The following is an 18,456-nucleotide window of genomic DNA, read 5'->3' as shown; positions in this document are numbered from 1 at the left end:
TGCTCCTTGGCTCAGCAGTCTCCGTCGCCGCCGTTTACCTTTTGAATGAGCAGCGGCAATATCGGTCGCCGCCCGCCCCCGCCCGTCCCCTCTGCAGAGCATCGCTGACGAATCCTTGTCTTACATCGCGCTTGGCCTGAGCAACGATGACGCTTGCCAGGTATCTTTGCGGTCACAGAGTCTCGAGAAGAGCCTTTGACTATTGGCAATGGCTCGTACGAACACTGGCGATCGGGATCTTCTCAGAAAGACGATGATCAAGCGCCTTCTATAGAAGATGTACCAACGCCAACCGGACTCTCTCTACCCACATTGACGCTCCGGTTCCTGATCTGACTGGGGCATTCTTCAATAATTTCGCCTGTCGTTCTCGCTCTCGAGCCTCGCATCCCGCCGTTCCATTGGAACAATGGGCCCCAAGACTCCTCCGCACCCCAGCTACCACGAATTCCATCGGATCCACCGTGCCACGCGGGCCATGAAAGTCTCGACTCACCTAGCAAAGTCACAGAACATCTTGTTGACGATTCACACCCGCCACGTCGATCCGGTTCCCCAATACCGAGACATGGCGAGCCAAAGCCAGCTGAACGGCTGGGGCGACCTGGTTTACCCCGGTCTCGTGTCTATTGTCGCCCGCTGGAGCTTCCGCTATCGCAACATCATCCATAGGTCATTTTTCGCTTTCATCGGGATGGTTTATCTGAAGTCCTGAGCTGCATCCCACTCCGCGCTGAAGCACGGTACAAGGCACTGTTTTGCGGCGAAGCGAATAATCGCACGCTCACAGCGGTACATATTGGGGAGTGACAACTACCATGTTCCTGAAGTACCCTCAAAATGCGGCTAAATATCCGTAATGAAGGGGTGAACAGTACGCAAAACCTGAACTGACATCCCCATCTCGGTTGCTATCCTGCAGCACATCATCGGCAAGAAGAAAGGAGTCAAACGAATATTCCGCGATCTCTAACTCCTCTCCGCCACCCATATCCATACGTTGTCGTCGCCGTTTAAGCCGCCCGTTGTCTTGGCTACTTCGGCATGGCGGCACGCGCGCCAAGCCGCCAATACGAAAGAATGGCGCGCCAGATAAGCTCCTGGTCTTTTTTCCTTGGTTTTTCCTCACACCGTCAACATTGAAACGACAACACCAATTCTCCCGCCGCTTCTCGCCATATGTGGATATCAGACTATTGTTCTGCGACTGTCCTACGGATCTTGCTGTCCCGGATTGAGGCCACTCTCCGAGGCGTGGATCTCGATGACGCAGCATCTTGGTACAATTTCCTTTCCTCTTCCCGTCGGATTGCATACGGAGTAGGTAGAGCCAACCTGATTCCCCGTCACCAGTATGGTATTGGTCTCTTGGCCTGTGAGGCAAGCCGCCAGCCGAAAACCAACCAGTCCAGTCTCCTTCTTCTCCAATCCCGCTCCGCCCAACCCGCCCCTTTCCCTACCATCTCCGCCAAGACCGTGCACACCATCCCACCATCCCACCCTCCATCCATCATCCATGCCATGCCACATTGTCTCCATTAAAAAAACATCCCGGCAACTGATCCTTTGCGAGCGCCGAGATGCATGCTGCCCACCACCAACTCATGGAAAACGAGATTGCCATACGCGTTCTCAGCATGGTTCGTCGAAAACGGTCTTCCGTCTGCAGGCTGGAGACTGGCAATAAACAACGCGAGGCCCAGAGTATCAATCGCTGGCTTACTGCATGCTAATGTCCCTACTGCTCACGCCTAATGCCCGCATCGGACCGCCATACACACGCTCTTGCTAACAAGCGGCAAGAAGTAGGCTTTCGACCGTATTACAACCGTCAGTGGCTGACACTGTCTCTGTCCAGCTCGAAAGAGGATGTTCAGCAGAGGCTGGGGCTTAGGATGCGGACACTGGAGGCGAGGGAGGCAACGCCATTCGGATGATGACTGGAAAGTGCTATGTTTAGACTGTGCTCTCTTTCCGGCTTGGCTTTCTGGGAGGCCGCTATCTTCTCTGAATGGCCTGATTACTGAGGGTGCCTGTGTGTGTGTGCATGTGTGTGTGACCAGCGATCTCGCATGAGAATATGTCACCGTCCAGGCAAGGTACGCTCCTTCCGGTGACCCCTCCAATCGAGATTTCGGCGCGAGCTCCGGGATCTTTTAGAGCTTCAAGGCTAGCCTTGCTGTTGGTCACACGTAGCTGATGTGGATTTTCCGTAGAGTCAGGAATTATCCTCAAGAAGTAAGACAAAGTCTGGATGATCTTAGCTCGGGGTTGTAGACAACGTCACAAAAACACGCTTATTCGAGGCGTGGAAAAAGTTCCCGTGCTCTCTCTATGCGATTATGTATTGATTAAGTACAATGTCTGTCGAGGTTCAAACAACCTCGAATTCACTGCTATTTTGAACCCCGGATATCATCAACAAACCAGTCAAATGCTGTACTCCAAGCCGTCATCCCGTTCCGCCTTTACGCGGACTTGTTTGTAGTAACAAAAGTGAAAAGCATGTGGATTTACATAGCCAAAGCCGAAATCGACAGTAGCAAAGCCGAAGCCAGACCCAACACCGAAAGCGCGCTTCTTCCGGACGCGTTCTTATCGTCGCTACCACTGCCGCTGCTTGAACCGCTGTCGCCGTTGTCGAGGTCCATGCTAAAGTGAGCCGCGCTGAAGGTGATGTTCTCCGGTGAATGCCATGCCTCTGAGCCGAACTCGACTAAGCCGAGCCACGAGTCGCTGTCAATCTCTCCAGAGTCCAGGACGAACTTGAGTAGCGGCGTGATATCCTCATCGAACTGGGTGACGTCGGAACCGTCGCGCGTGACCCAGGTAAAGACCTTTTGGTTGCGCTGGTTGGTATCGAACCAGAGGGAGCTGCAGAAGCACGTCAGCATCACCGTAATATGGTCCCCAATACGTGAAAAATCACGAGCGGGGGGAACCTGGGAGAAATGCTTACAACTCTGTCGAGCCGAGTGTGATGTTGGTGAGAATGGAATCGCCCATTAGCGGGTACGGGTTTCCGACCTTGCCCAGCCAGATCATAATCTCCGCCTCCGAGTCAATGGGGTTGTACGTCTTAGTCTTGTTCTTGTCGACAAAGAAATCCCACGCGGCATTGGCGACGACGCCGCTGAGCTCGGCTTTGCTCTCCGCCCAGGTGGTGGCGGCAAAGTCGCGAGGGGGGTCATTCTCGGGGTTGCCTTTGCGCATGGTCCATTGCGTCGCCAGGCGCATCGTCTTGATGGCGCTCAGCTTGGTTGGCAGTCTTGTGGAGTTGAAGCGGACATGGGGGAATGAGTGGACGTTGTTCTTGTCATCTTCCCAGTTCCAGTTGGCATCGAAGGCCGGAATGGATTGGTCAACCTACGCGTCGCGAAGAGCATCGTGTTAGTCGATGTGGTCAGGCCATGAGGGCACAGGATTTCCGGGCATGGGAGGAGAAGGCTGATAAGAATGGCAGGTGGAAGAAAGTCGCGACGGAGCTCGTGATGATATGCAGGGTCGAGGCAGGCTGACGGGAGCGGGATGGTATGATATGGGTAGGAGAGGGGCATGATAGGAGCCACGAGGTGTAGATAGACTCTCAAGCCCAGATAGGACGGTTGGTCACGTCACACTACTTACCGATACGCACGAGGAGCCATTTCCAACTGGGTTCCAAGCATTTGACTGGACTGCAGAATTCTCGTATTAGCCTGATCCACGATAAAAGGCAAAACGAGTATGTTGTGCTGAATTTAGGTTGACGGCGTTTACATGGAAGTAGGTGTCGTCGAATGACCCGGAGTCAGACCTAGGAGTGTGATGGGGGATCCACGTACAGATGAATTGGGTATCTGAGCTCGTAAACTTGTTTGTCTTGCCGCAGATTGTCGTATCGTACGCGGCAGATGCGTGACGAACAGCCGTCAGGCCGGCGGCGAGAAGAACAGCGTTTCTCATTTTGTTTGCGCCGTAGATGTTGGGAGACGAATGGAAGGTTTGAAGGGGGGTTTTCACGCAAAATGTGAGATCTTTGTGTCAGTGGGCGTAGATGTGCTGCTTAAAGACCGTGATGAGCAAAAGAAGCACTTTCTTGATCGCTAGAGAGCTCGACGGGAAGATGCAATGACGAAAGGAGAACAAAGGGTCGGAGTGCAGACCGGAGGACGATTGTAGCAGGCGATGAAGATGGCTGACGGGGTCCGACGGGATGAGCTACCTCACTGTCACAGTGTCACTCATTCAATGGACGGGACCGGGGAGGCAGGCGCAGGTTGGGGTCTTTGGGTGGAGCAGATGGAAGGAAGAGAAAAAAGATGACGATGAGGACGGAGGAAAAAAAAGAGAGACATACTGCGAGAGAAGGAGGCTAGCCTACGGATACAGGTCTTTGGTGACATTCCTCACGTTCTGGGCCCAGCTCGCCTGCCCATCCAAGAGCTGAGAAAGTATTGGCAGGAGGGGCTGAAAAAGGACAGGAACCATAGCTTTGACCCTGCCCGCTTATCTCGCGTCGAATGACAGCGGCAGGACCTAACGAGTACATTGGTAGGTACAGGAAGGCGAGTGTGAGTCCAGGGTCGATGATTCGGTTGTGCTCTCCCGTATGATGTTGGCAATTCGCATTGGCATTGGCATTATAATTGGCGGCAGCATCGAATTTGCTAGCTTTATTTGGCAGCTACCCGGTGTCCTTCCCCATTACATCACTTCACCTGAAGGTATGGAGTACCTCACCACGCTCACTCATTCACCTTGATTTTCCTCTCGTTAGCTTCGAGGTAGAGGTAGCTCTAGCCTCAGCTGGGCTGTGCGCTGGGCCTGGCGCATGTGGGCGAGCTAAAAAACAAGCATATGCACCGTCTCTTCCCGATCGGGAAAAAGGCGTTGGCTGGCCGCCCACGACCTGGTCGGGACGGCATCCGTGGCTGCGCCGAAGAGATAAGATCCAATGTTGATGATGAGTGGTGCTTTGGATCGTCCCTGTGGGCTAGGAGATGTTTCTCGAAGCATGTAATGACGAGTGTGATTCACTGATCGAGTATGAAGTTTGAAGTGCATGAGTGAGTGAGTGTACTAGGTAAGTAAATAATCGAGTTTGAGTGAGCCAGTAGGCATTCGTCTCACTGGCAGTAAACAGAAGTAGTATTCCTCACACAAGCGGATAATATCCCGCAATCGTTTGCCCAAATGAACAGCAAAAAGTGAAGTTGCTGAACAAATGGATATATAGCAACTCACTGGCAATTGACAATTTCTTGCATCTCACATATGATCGAGTATACATAGTCAATAGAGAGGCACTGGCAAAACTCCGACAGGCTGGCATGGCCCCACCTTGTGGCATGGCCGACGACGAAACTGACACTCGACTCCGTGAGAGTCGCCGTGATGTTAGCCGGTCCTTGAGCCATCAACCTGGATGGCAGCGAGCCTGCCTATCCACAAGTGGAAGCAAACTTGCAAAGCGTCCCAATATTCAATTCGATGAGCTTCGTTGTTTAGTATGAGGTAAGGTGTATATACCCTATTTCTGAGAGCTTCCTATGTACCTCAGTCAAGCGCCCGGGTAAGCGATACGAGATCAATACTACGAAGCTGCTCCATACCTATCCAAGTCGACACAAAGATAGGACAAGAGAGCTCCTACGCAAAGGGAATGTCGTGTGGATGGTCGATTAGACTCACCTGAACCAGGCAGGCTCTGTCGTACATTCCACTGCTCAGGTCCTCGCGTGCAGTGCGAGTTGAGCGGGAGTCGCGTCCCGCCTTCCCCCAAAAGTCTCACATGCATGAGCTGGAGCCGAAGCTGTCATGAGGCAATCTTCACCTCGATGTGATGCCCTGCGTGCACTCGCACTTTCTTCAGGCAACACCCCAATTTCCCCAGAGCCTCAATGAGTTAAACTTAACCGTAAATCGCAATGCGAAGCAGCCCCCAAACTCGCCCTCCACGCCTTGCGTGCCCTACAAGGGCCTACGGAGCCTAGAACGCGCGTTAGTAAGCCGCCCGAGCAGTGAGAACGCTCCGCCCGAGTCATGTTGCAGTGCTTCTCCAACTGACGCCTACCGGGCTTCTCGGCCACCGTGTTAAGCCTCAGAGCAGCAATGGCTCGTAACCCGTAACATGCCCAAAACAGCATGGTGATGGGCGAGGGCATCCAGGGGTGAATGCTAAAGGGATAGATCGTATCCCCCAGAATCTCGTATTTGCCCACCTCTCCAGTACATAATCGCTGCGTCGCCCCCCGTCTGCTTCCTGACTTCAGTCATCCTTCTTCGCACAGCAGAGATCTGACTGAATGACCATGCCGAAGCTCATAAAAATCCGATGTTTTGGGTGGTGACCTTTTGTCGGATTACGATGCCACAATACGTCGCCCACCACCACTATCAACACCGCGGCACCACTCGGCACCGACATAAAATACGCCAATAGCTTAGGTCCTTGGTGTCGATGCAAAAGTCCGACGAATCGATGACCTTCCAACCCCGGACTTCGACCCAGCGAAAGACAGAAAAACGGTGGCGGGATAAGGCCCCTGAATTCCGCCTCATCCGAAGGATCAAAGGCCGCACCATCACACCAAGGCCACCAAGAACACCAAGACCTGAATGTCTCCAGCGACTTGCAGCTTCTTCAAGACTGCAACGATTCTAATTCGCCTGCGAAAAGGCGATCCCGCGACAGAAAAGGGGAATACTCTGGGCAGAGTGCCGCCGCATCCGTTCGCCGACACACCACGAGCCTTGATTACGGTCTTGGAGCATGCAGACGCAGTCCAGACTCGGGAAGGATTTCACAACCCGCGGGTAATGTGACAGGAACGGCTTGAGTATTTCCATTAGCAAAGGCGCCTGACCAGGAGGACGACTGGCGCTCCAGTTGAATCGGGATGGAAAATATCAGAAAAAAGTCGTTGGGGGGCACAGGGCCAGAATGGTGAGAGACTGAACCGATCAACCGACAACGAGCACAGATTCGACGAGTCGACGACGACAGCGAGCCGCCATACCAGGCCTGATTGAGGGTAAATCCGCGAAAGGAAAGGAACGCCTTCTCTCCGGGCTCTCCAGTGCGACTCCGGAATGCCACGCCATAACCCAATCGACCCAAGTCGAGACACAAGGCTCCATCAGCCCTCAAGTTCTCCCTCGCCTTCTCGAATCCGAACCTCTGTGCCGTCCCACGATCCACCTTGCCGAGCCTGTAATCAACGAGGCGTCGTCAGCACCGACAGGGGATGATGCTGGACCTGGTGGGAACCTGCGTCTCTCCGCTCTTGGTGCCAACTTGGCAATCCGCTGCACTAATGTCCGGGGGCCAAGTGACTTTTGCCTGCCCAGACCAGCGTATTGAGTAGTGCTACGGAGTACTTGTCCTGACTCCTGTTGTCATGCTCGTAACGGTGTGTCTCTCTCCCTTCCACCGCATGTTGCAGCTCACACACCCATTCTTGTTTGATGTACCGTAAGCTTCGCCTGCCCGCCATTAACAGACGAACTTCTGTGGATTTGCTTCTCCATCATCTTCTTGGCGCCTCTGACCGCTTCGTCGTGAATCGTCCCCCGCGAGCTCGTCGGGTACTAGCGAGCCATCGCCAACACACATGACTGTTCGCAGCATCGACGCCGAGGGTCGTGACTAGAGACATGAAGAAAATCTGCACTTATCAGGCACTGCAGAACGTACTGATCGACTTAACGGGGATCTCCTCGCAAGTACGGATAGCATGTCAATGTGTTCCTTGCATTTGGGAAGCCCACTCACACAGTTCAAACTTTGTACCCCCGATTGGGTGCGGACATAAGCACGTCAAGCTGGGGAACCGGTTTCATCTTGGTAGCTATCGTGGTACCTCTGTCTGAACCTTTTGAACAATAGCAGTCAGCGCTTGCGTACCCAGCCGCCGCTCATTCGCTGGCAGAAGCACATTGTGAGGTACAATAAAGCTTCTTGCAATTACCGTGCCAATGGGCGTCAGGACTTTTCAGTGTAGAGTCTAGACTGACTGACTCTCAATTTCTTTGTGGATTCAATTGTCTCTGTCGTCGTCACGTTGTGGGACAAGAGCGAGAGTCTCGAGCCAACGGCAGGCTTCGTTTGAGGTGTGGTGGCACCCCCCGCGGCAATTGCTCGAGTGAAGTGGCTTGGCCAATGATGGGCAAGTGTCTCATCCGTCCTGTTGTGCCTGAAGATCACGACTCCAAGTCTGTTAATCTTCCTTCTGCTCCAGGTCTGCATGGTGCATATTGCCGAGTTTTCTGGTGCACTCTTTGAGGTATGGCATTTTGGTCACGCCGCAATCATTTGTGCGAGATATTTGAGCTTGACGAGCCTCTGTTCACGGTTTGCCTCTCGAAGTGTCTGTCCCATGGCGATTATTGGATGGTTGCATATGCTCCCTGTTGATGTGCAGGCCTGAAGTTGTCTTTGACTGATGGTCATTGGAAGGAAACCGACCGGTTGAGAAGGTGAGGCGACAACCTTGAGAAACCGCTAAGATCTAGCAAGTCTCAGTCTCGGCGGTATTGTGTGGCCAGTCACCCGATGCGATTTTCCCGTAATGAAGGTCCCTCCATGAACCCCGTCCTCATCTCCTGAATTCCGCCACTCCGATGAAGGAGGAGAGCGGGAGTTAGGAGGAGGGGTGGAGAGGAGAAAGAAGGCAGAGGAAGATTCGCAAGTGGTGTCTCGGGCGGCTGTCACCTTTGAATTCCATTCGGGCGCTGGGGCACCCCCTACAGGATACGAAAGCCTGCAGCTCATCCATTACGCAGTATACCGTCCGTAAAGGCTGCACCGACGTGCTTGCACCAGAGAGTGACCTGAGTCGATCACTGTTTAACTCCATCGTTTTACATTACTAGAGGATTGCCGCAGTATATATAGACGCTACCCTACCCTCGAATTCCGTACTATTTAACTTTAACCCTTTTCTTACTTATTTTTTCCTCTATTCTACCCTCTCCCTTATTAAAGGATTATTAAAATTATAATTTTAATAACTTATTAATAAGCTAATATTACTATTTAAAAATAAATAACTTATACTTATATATAAGTATTAAAAATCTTATTATTATAAAAATAATAATAAATATACTAAAATACTCAAAAAAGCTTTTTAATAAACTTTTAATACTATTTTAAGCTATAATCCTCAAGTTATAAAAAAAAGCCGAGGTATTATATTAATATAGCTTTATTTATTTTATTAATATTAATAATAGTTTTTTTAATATAAAATATATTACTAATACTTTATAGTTACGTTATTATTTTTTATAAATTATACTTAACGTTAATAAAGATTTTAATATTATTTTTTAGTTTATTTTTTAGTTTCTTTATTAAAGCCGTTATTATAAAGTTAGTTTAGTTATTAATATTTTAATAAGTATTTTAACTTAGTATATTTAAAAGCTCTTATAGCCCTTAAAAAGAGGCTTTTAAAGAACTTATAATTAAACTTTTTACTTATTATAAATAAAGCTATTATAATTAAAACTATAGTATTACGAACCTTAATAATAAGTAGTTAATAATATAATTATTTTTCTTTTATAACGAGCTTAAAAAAGTATCTTAATTTAAATACTAAGTAAGTACTATACTATTTTATTAAAACTGTATTCTTATATTTATAACTTAGAAAGAATTAACTTTCTTCGATAATAAGGTACTTAGACCTGAGTCGATGGTGGAAATAGTACAGGCGGAGGACGCAGAATGGCTGAGCGAGAGAGGCTCAGCACTCCCCCCATGGGAGCTGTGAAGCCGATTGACAGGGTCGGGGTGACCCCTCGGAGGGTTGTATGGGTAAAACGACAAAGCAAACGGGCGATGGCGATCAGCGAGTATGTCAAACCGATCCTAGTCTCCTACCTTAATTCTGAGGCGATGGAGATTCCCATGTTCATTGCGAAATGGGGCCACCATTGGGGGTATCTCTGTCATCTTCCTTACCCGTCGCGTAGTAGGGTGGATGTGCGCTGTATCTAACGACGAGCAGCAAGCGTCCGCCGTCAGTTGGAGTCCAATTCTTCAGAACGTTCCGCCAGCGCCAGGGGAGTTGTGGCAGATGACGATCGCTGATGGGAGGGTTTCTCCCTCTTTTCGAGCGCAAGGAGTACTGAGTCGGAATTGGTCAGTAATCTCCCGAATACATGTATTTCGAAAGACCTCGTCCATGATAGTCTGAAAGACAAGCGACGCGCCGGCTGGGCGGAAAGCAAGCACCTCGGATGGGCTTCTGATCGCGTATGTAGCAGAGCGCTCCCCGCTGACTCTGGATAGGCGGGTGGAGTCTGTTCATTAACCATGCGGGTTCGCAGAATGGTGAAATTCCAGGAACAAGTCTCTTAGGCGCACAAAGTGGAGTGATGAGCGCTGGTACTTCCCGACGGAGTCTTGAGAGGGACGTTGTGACCACCTGTTGCTAAGCATTTAACCAAACCGAACCAAGGGCAGTGGAAGCGCCGCGGCGGCAGCGCCAGTATGTATGTACATGCGAGCGCACGCCATCTCGGAGGTTGGCGGGAAGTGAAGCAGACGGGATGAGAAGAAGAAAGCAGCAGATATTGACATGGCAAAACCTGACCTGACAGAGTGGGGGTGAATCTGCTGGAGTCTTGGAGGCGCTTTAAGCTTGAAGGAGTTGCCTCCGACATGATCCAAAGATTCTAGACTTGTCTTGCCTGTCGTTGCCTGTCTTGCCGCACTTTCTTCTCTAATCTCTCCCTGCCCTGCTGCTTCTTTCCCGCATCTCGAAAACAAGATGGGACGTGGAAACTGCTCGGGTAGCAATGCACCGCAGTATCTACAAAAAGACATTACCAGCAAGAGCAGCTTCCATAATCGACAAGGTCCAGAAACTTCGGGCTGAGGTACCAGTTCGAGATGATGTCACAGACTGCAAGGCTCAATCAAAAGCTGACAGGCCTGCGGGCAAGTGAGGCTAAGACAAATTCAGGTCCCCTGCTGGCATGCCTGCCACGCTTGCCATGCCTGCCATGCGGTGCCGTGCTAGTGCAGCAGTTGGGACTTGGGACCCGGTAGTGAGTCTCTCCTCCTGTCGTTCCGTGCGCTCTTTGTGGCAGGGGTTTATCTGGGAGGGAAGGGAAGCGACTTCCTGAGTTTCCGGCAGTCCCAAGGGACAGAGAGGAATGGTAGGAACGGACGGTCAGCACGCGGACAATGACATGGCAATGACAGAGTGGTAGGAAAGTGCTACCTATCTTGACGTCTAGTCATTTGAGGCTTTCAGTTGAGAGAAGGGAAGAACAGACGGAACCCAAAGGCAAAAGAGCGGAAGGCATCCAGAGGACGTCACTACGTATCTCATCTGCCAAGCAACTACGGGGGCCCCTCCTGATGTATCCGTAACGGCCACTCAATTTCACATTTTATCTGCGCTTGCGGCTTGCCTTAAGTCACTCTGCTAAGGGACGGGTATGCGTAGATACTTGTAACCCAATTTTCCATGCTTCTCCAATCTCCAACTGTTCTCGAAGTTACAAGTATCCGTACGTACTGGAGTATCACTAAGATTTGTGAGGGCCCCCAGTGCTCCTCTCGGCTCACCATTTAGCCCCGATATTCCAGCCACTGAGGTACTTCATCTCACCACTAGAAACCAGTACCGATCCGATGTACCTCGCAACATTGAAGGGATACACAAGATGGAAAAAAGACCAAAAAAACGGCTCTTTGGAGCCAACCGTTTCGGCTCCCATTCCCTCTGTTCACTTCATCCCCGTTCGCTTTCCTGAGCATCTGTACGGTGCCTCCCGCGGGACCACGTAATGAGAGTCTTGTCATTAGTCAATATCGAGCATCGCAGCTCGCCAAAGCAACTTGCGCTGACATCGCAAAACCACTTTGCCAGCAAGCCTGCAGCTTTAAGAGCATCGGCACTACAGAGATGCTACGCCAAAGGCTTGGAAATGGTCCATCAGCGAATGTTTCCTACCCATTGATAAGCCTCACCCACCAAGGCTTGAGACTGCAAAAGCAGAATCCCAAAGAACCAGAGACGGCTCAGACAGGGGAGCCTTCTGGATCGAGAGTTCAGGGACCGGGCCAAGACCTTCCCGTTGCTCGTCCTACACTTAGGCCGGCCACCCTCTACTTTCCAAAACGGAGGACACGCATCCCTTCCACGCCATCTCATTGTCCGTGATGCTGCCAGCCTGCAACTGTCCGGGGCATCCCGCCACGCCTGCAGCAGCCGCAAGTATCCGGGGTCTGCGTCTGAGTACAGAGAATGGTACAGCGTGGGTACGACGTCTTCTTGCAGAAAAGCAAACATGGCAATAGGAGCACTCCGTGGCGGACGACGTACCTTTCCATGCGCGGCTGGCTCCCTCTCCTCCCTGGCCAGGCCTGAGCCGCTATTCGATCAAGCTGTCTATTGCGTACGTACGGATACACAGTACGGATACCTCACGTTGCAATAAAACTCCGTAGCTGCAACCTTCACCTGCACCACGAAGGAGTCTTGGGATTCGACACGGCTGCCGTACCGAATGCCAAGCTTCGAGCGGTGGAAACGTTGCCGTACGATAAGGCCAAGAAGTCTCCAAGGCGAAGAGTCAGCGACAGCGAACAACAGACTAACTCACTCCCTTGTGCGCCTCCGGCTGCATCTGGCTTCTGCTTTCTTTTCTGCTCCCATTGCCGCCGAAAATCGTCCAATATCTCACCCACAGGCTATCCGAACATTGATTTCACAAGGAAGGTAGTCAGGACACGTCAGGCTCACTAAGAGGCGAAAAGAGAATTCCGTGACAATACCCCGTGCGTACCGTTTAATACCTCTCAGACGGACCCAAGTACCTTGCCTTGCCTACACACGTCCATTCACTACGCTATTCTAGGAAAGCTAAGTACCTGGTCCCGGTCCCGGTCTCGCTACTTTGTGCTCCTGCTCCAAGAGTCCTGGGTGTGTCCCCGTCGTTGGTACCTCCTGGTCCCTGTTCTTGCTCCTACTTTGTAGTATGCTTGCTGTCACGAATACCGGTACGGATAGGAAAGCGGCAGCGAAGCAGAGCAGAGGAGCAACGACGAAGGAGCAGCAACGGCAACCGGGATGGATGGGAAATCGCTGGTTCCCTCTGGCCATCTGCGAACAAGGATGCGATGCCCATGCCATGCCTATCTTTTTCTCTCTCCATGCCATGCTCCCATCCAATCCACATTGAGGTCCCGCATTGCCCATCTCCAAGACTCCATCCCATCCCATCCCATCCTATCCACGCACCACGTCCCATCCCATCCCATCACGCATCGTCCATCACCCATCCCCTATCCCGACTGTCCAGCTTCGTGGTCCACAGTCCACAGTCCACAGTCCACAGTCCACAGTCCACAACTCTCGGACGGCACCGTCGACGGAAAAGAAGGAGGGGAGTAACAAGAAAAAGAGCCAAGACCCTGGAGGTTATATCAAGAAAGAGCCCCTGTGCCCTACCTGCTGCATTTTCCCCCTTGAAATCGTCCGTTCAGCCATTACTGTGGTACTGTTACTGTATTCGTGCGCTTTGCCCTCACTTTCGTTGGAGATTGATGAAATTCCGGGTTTGAATAAACCTGCCGCTCGCTCCACGTCTGCCCAGCTTCTTTCACATTAAACTACACCAGATCACCCCTCCTCCAAGAGCTCTTCCCACCTCACTTCACCTCACCTCCCTTACCTCTCTTCCCGATTCACCTGTCTGGGACACATCACCGAACTTCATCGGCCACTTCTTACAAAGGGCGCCAATCCCATGTGAAGCCGGTTTTAGCGTTAGTGCACCTATCCAATCCCACTTCCGCTCCCACGTACGCCGTTCGTCCTACGTCTACGCCGTCACCCGCACCCACCTTTCCGATCCCGCCAATTTGTACTTGTTCGCTCCAAAAGTACGACTCGACTCGATTTGTCTCGCTGTTCATTCACCAGACAAACCGCAGAAAAAGGAAGCAGAAACCGACTTGCCAAGCAACGCAAGGAAATTCAGCTCTGGGCTTTTGAGAACCCCATTTTCGATTATCAGTCACTTCTCAGACCCATCAATTTACACAACTCGCGGCCGTCGTCCGATCCTAAGAGTGTCCACCATTCACCACCGCAAACTCCCAACCCGTGTGCCTTCAAAAGGGCCACACTCGTCACTCCGACTTGCCAGCAAGATCAACAACTACCACAACAACTTGTTTTTCGCTCGCTTTCCGCAAACTCAAGCCACGTTTCTCTAATCAAGAGTATCGACTGGATCACTTTTTGATCTCTCTCTTCGGAACCCGTCGACATCCCACCGGCCTTGCGTACCCTGCAAATACCCCAGGCCTTCATCACAGTGAACAAAAAGGGACGTCAACCCTTTTATCATTCGTCCATTATCGTCAGCTCTGTTCGTCAACAGAGCATTTGATCGATGGCTGCAAGCTTCGTTCGTACAAGCCTCATCACCACAGACTCATCCTCAACCGTCGGCAGTATGGTTTCCGAATCACCGGCCCTCAGCGCAGGCCACTCAGATGCTGCTTCTGGCACCGGAACGCCGAACTCCTCCCCTCCCGCTTCTAGGCCTCGCAGCCCCGAGCTGAAGCATCACGAATCGCTGGATGCCTCAGATCTGGAGCCCCTTGAGCCATTGAACGTCAAGAACGTTTGCTTCGTTGGCGCTGGTTTTGTTGGTAAGTAAAATCGTCGCGATGGCTATCGGCATCGAATTCTCCCCCGTGGCCGTGGCCATGACTCTTGTCCATCCTACATCCTTGTTCAGCCCATGTTTTACAAGGCTTGAACTGCTTGATTAGCTCCAGATTCGAATTAGCTGGCAGGCGTCACGAACTTAATATCAGTGGATGCTGTAAATGTCACTGATTCAATCTGACGCAAGCACTGTCGTCAAAATTGGACTCATACAGACCTCGTATTCGATAGGATCCAAGATGGAGCTAACAAATCATTGCAGGTGGCCCTACTGCGGCTTTGATCGCACTTCACAACCCCGACCTCACCGTGAACGTCGTGGACCTCAATGCCGACCGTATCGCCGCATGGAACTCTCCACATCTCCCTATCCACGAGGCTGGACTTCCCAAGATCGTCCGCATCTCTCGTGATGGTACCAATGAGGCGACAGCCTTCCTCCCCTCAGTCAGCAACTCCGTGAAGATTGCTCCTCGCAAGCCGAACCTCACCTTCACAACCGACGTTCAGCGATGCATCGGCGAAGCAGACATTGTTCTCATTTGCGTCAACACGCCTACTAAGACCTACGGACTCGGTGCCGGCTACACTGCCGACCTGAGCGCTCTGGAAGGAGCGTCTGAGACTGTCGCCAAGTATGCAAAGGATGGTGCTGTCATTGTTGAGAAGAGCACAGTACCTACGGGTACTGCTCGCATGATTCGCGAAATTGTAAGTTCTTAAACCCAAGAATACATCAACCACAACATAGTCCGTCTTCATAGCAGAAATAGATCGAAACTAATACCCGAATAGATGGCCCAGTACCAGCCCGACGCCGAATTCGAGATTGTCTCGAACCCCGAATTCCTTGCCGAGGGAACCGCAGTGCGCGACCTTATGCACCCCGACCGCATTCTGATCGGCAGCTCTACCACTCCTGCTGGCATTCGGGCTGCCAACGCCCTCAAGAGCGTTTACGCCGCCTGGGTTCCCGAGCAGAAAATTTTGACCGTCAACACTTGGTCCAGCGAGTTGACCAAGCTGGTAGCCAACGCAATGCTTGCTCAGCGTATCAGCAGCATCAACAGCATCAGTGCTCTCTGCGAGGAGCTCGGTGCCGACGTGCAGGAGATTAGCCAGGGTATCGGCGCGGACACTCGCTTGGGCAAGAAGTTCCTCCACGCAGGTGTTGGATTCGGTGGTTCTTGCTTCGAGAAGGATATCCTCAACCTGGCCTACATGGCCCGTACTCTCCACTTGGACACCGTCGCCGACTACTGGATGGGTGTCCTTGATATCAACAAGTACCAGCGTGAGCGTTTTGCCCAGAAGGTTCACCGCGCTCTCAACGGCAACCTGCGCCGCAAGAAGGTGGCCATCCTCGGATTTGCCTTCAAGGAGAACACCAACGATACCCGCAACAGTATTGCTGTGCACATCATCACTGAGCTGGCTCACGAGATGCCCAACGAAATCGCCATCTTCGACCCTGGCTGTGACCCTGTCGAGGTGATGGAGGAGGTTCGTCAGTCCATTCCAGACGAGCGTGTCGTTGAGCGTGTCAAGGTCCACACCAACTGGAGAGATACCGTCCACGGCTCGAGTGCGATCTGTATTCTTACCCCCTGGTACCATTTCCGGTACCCGAAGCAGGCCCAGACTACTGCTCGTCGCTCGTCTGTCTGGAGCAGCCCCGAGGCGTCCCGCGAAGAGGCCAAGGCTTTCATCAAGGATACTCTGTCCGAGATGGACATTGTCGAACTTGAGAAATTTGTTTCTCGCACCAGCACCAACTCGCCGACGGATCCATTGAAGCGCATGAAGGCCGAGGCTGAGTGTCAGGAAGGCTGCAAGGGTTGCAACTTCGATGCCGCCAACGAAGACTTGGGCGACCCGGTGGACTGGGAGTGGGCAGCGTCGGTCATGAAGCGCCCTCGTCTTGTGCTCGATGGGCGTAACGTCGTCTCCGTTCCCGACCTTGAGAAGCTTGGGTTCCAGGTCCAGGGCATCGGCAAGGGACTGGTCATCTAAGGTGGCGTGCCCAGAATCATAATGACGAGTCAAAGAAAGCGGTAGATGAGCAAGACTACATGAGGCTTTGCATTTCGTTCGGATATACAACGACGAAAAGGTACATTGGACGAGAAACCCTCAAAACTGCACAGTAAGGCGTTCCGGTGGGCAAAGGCAATGGGCGGCGTATCGTTTTTTTATGCCCGAGGATCATGATTTTTTTGAACCTCTGGGTTTCTTTCGCTTTCACTTCCACATTGTTGGAGGACAACTTTGGGTCTAGCCAACTTTGTAATTCTGACCTTTTGACTGCCCTAGAGGCAGAGGTGGGAAGCTATCGCTGATAATGGGATCAAATATACCCATGAGTTACACAATTCACAAAACGACAATTCTGCGTTGATATGTGACATGGCTACCAACAATATCCGAGACCCTTGCGGATGTCCAAATTTACTGAACTTGAGCCTCACATCTTGGACCTAACACTATCCGTAGAACTGGAAGGTATGCCTGCAACGTAAACAATGTCCCGGTCCCGACTCGGCACAATCTCCGCCGAATAGCACCACCCATTTGGCTTACCGCGGGGGGCCACAGGTGCTTGCGCGTCCCCAGGCGGGCTCGATCCACCGTTTTTAAACTAATCAAACGGTAAAGGTGAAATTGGGTGGTTCCGAGTGACAATCGGGGAATCGGGGAAGAAATTGATCATTCGCTCCCCGGGGGTCCTGGTCCAATTTACCTGGTGCCTCGGTGGGGGCGATGAACTGGGGTTGTTCATTTGTTCTTTGTTCCTCCGCTATAACTTTATTCGAATTAACGAGCCCCTCGGCCCCTCCCCCTCGGGTATTCCACTGGGATAACGGTTTGGATTTTGAACATGACGGTTGTGAAACCATAATGATCCTTGGAGTATTCCTTACGGAGGACGAATACAGCTATAGGAGGAATTTCGCCCAGATTGACGAGATTGTGTTGTGGGTTTGGGTAATATGTTCGTTGGGGGGATATCCGCTCATAGCTTGATGATTGACTCGCATACGCGGGGCTTTTTACGCGGTACGAATTGGTAGGCTCTACAAATTGCCAGACCCGATCTTCCGTTTTACTCTCAATCGTCATTTGACCGTATTGACCGGGAGGGCAGCCGAGAGAGAAGGACCTGCAAATTGCAATATGCGCTCAATGAATCTGTGGATGACGATCTTGCGACATTCCCGTCGGCGGCTCTTCCGGAGACGTTTGTGATAGATTACCTTGCAACTTTTTTCCCCCAGCGATATGCCACAGCCCCCAGCCAGCCGGGTGGATATGATGGGTGTTCCGCTGGGACCGTGTAGCGCGTCCAATTGGCGGGATCTACCAGGCGTTGAAAGCACCGAACTTTGGAGCGTTGTTATCAATCAATGTTTCACACGGCTACTTTACGCCCAGGGCTTGCCTTTGCGCTACGGATACGCTACGGATACTTTCTATCAAACGTTGACCCTCTACCCGGTGGGAGACCAGAGATCGCAATATGGTGTTTGGATGTTTGGGGATCCAAGTACCTTGGGCTCCCGTTTTGTTTTTTTCCTTTCTGTGACGCGATGGTCGCTTTGTAGACGGGAGGATGCGGCTCATTGGGTGACGGGTTGATTGCTGGTGGCGTGGTTGACCGTTTGGCGCCATTAACGGACCGAGAAAAGCTTGGCTCTCTGCCTGCAGATTTGCCCCTGAGTTTGGTGCGTCGTGGTGTAACGACAGCCCACCCTTTGGAACGAGGCAA

At 51.8% G+C, this 18,456-nt stretch overlaps 6 protein-coding genes across 6 annotated transcripts; 3 read left to right on the top strand and 3 right to left on the bottom strand.

Annotated features, from left to right (window-relative positions):
- Nucleotides 1-409: 409 nt before the first annotated feature.
- Nucleotides 410-715, top strand: CABS01_11589 (uncharacterized protein; the record flags this gene model as incomplete). Its single annotated transcript, XM_060544944.1, has 1 exon — nucleotides 410-715. One exon carries the CDS (start codon nucleotides 410-412, stop codon nucleotides 713-715), a length of 306 nt encoding a protein of 101 aa, XP_060397359.1.
- A 1,798-nt stretch (nucleotides 716-2,513) lies between these two features.
- On the bottom strand, nucleotides 2,514-3,945 carry CABS01_11588 (uncharacterized protein; the record flags this gene model as incomplete). Its single annotated transcript, XM_060544943.1, has 4 exons — nucleotides 2,514-2,874; nucleotides 2,960-3,366; nucleotides 3,628-3,677; nucleotides 3,825-3,945. The coding sequence occupies 4 exons, from the start codon at nucleotides 3,943-3,945 to the stop codon at nucleotides 2,514-2,516; spliced, it is 939 nt and encodes a 312-aa protein (XP_060397358.1).
- A 1,630-nt stretch (nucleotides 3,946-5,575) lies between these two features.
- On the bottom strand, nucleotides 5,576-5,779 carry CABS01_11587 (uncharacterized protein; the record flags this gene model as incomplete). Its single annotated transcript, XM_060544942.1, has 1 exon — nucleotides 5,576-5,779. The coding sequence occupies one exon, from the start codon at nucleotides 5,777-5,779 to the stop codon at nucleotides 5,576-5,578; it is 204 nt and encodes a 67-aa protein (XP_060397357.1).
- A 6,378-nt stretch (nucleotides 5,780-12,157) lies between these two features.
- CABS01_11586 (uncharacterized protein) lies at nucleotides 12,158-12,340 on the bottom strand (the record flags this gene model as incomplete). Its single annotated transcript, XM_060544941.1, has 1 exon — nucleotides 12,158-12,340. One exon carries the CDS (start codon nucleotides 12,338-12,340, stop codon nucleotides 12,158-12,160), a length of 183 nt encoding a protein of 60 aa, XP_060397356.1.
- Nucleotides 12,341-13,129: 789 nt separating this feature from the next.
- CABS01_11585 (uncharacterized protein) lies at nucleotides 13,130-13,573 on the top strand (the record flags this gene model as incomplete). Its single annotated transcript, XM_060544940.1, has 1 exon — nucleotides 13,130-13,573. One exon carries the CDS (start codon nucleotides 13,130-13,132, stop codon nucleotides 13,571-13,573), a length of 444 nt encoding a protein of 147 aa, XP_060397355.1.
- An 836-nt stretch (nucleotides 13,574-14,409) lies between these two features.
- On the top strand, nucleotides 14,410-16,703 carry CABS01_11584 (nucleotide sugar dehydrogenase; the record flags this gene model as incomplete). Its single annotated transcript, XM_060544939.1, has 3 exons — nucleotides 14,410-14,671; nucleotides 14,953-15,401; nucleotides 15,486-16,703. The coding sequence occupies 3 exons, from the start codon at nucleotides 14,410-14,412 to the stop codon at nucleotides 16,701-16,703; spliced, it is 1,929 nt and encodes a 642-aa protein (XP_060397354.1).
- Nucleotides 16,704-18,456: the final 1,753 nt, after the last annotated feature.

This window comes from Colletotrichum abscissum, assembly GCF_030869225.1.
Source record: "Colletotrichum abscissum strain IMI 504890 chromosome Unknown Scaffold_32.1, whole genome shotgun sequence".
Taxonomy (NCBI): Eukaryota; Fungi; Ascomycota; class Sordariomycetes; order Glomerellales; family Glomerellaceae; genus Colletotrichum; species Colletotrichum abscissum.
This window is presented reverse-complemented; position numbering and strand designations above follow the sequence as displayed.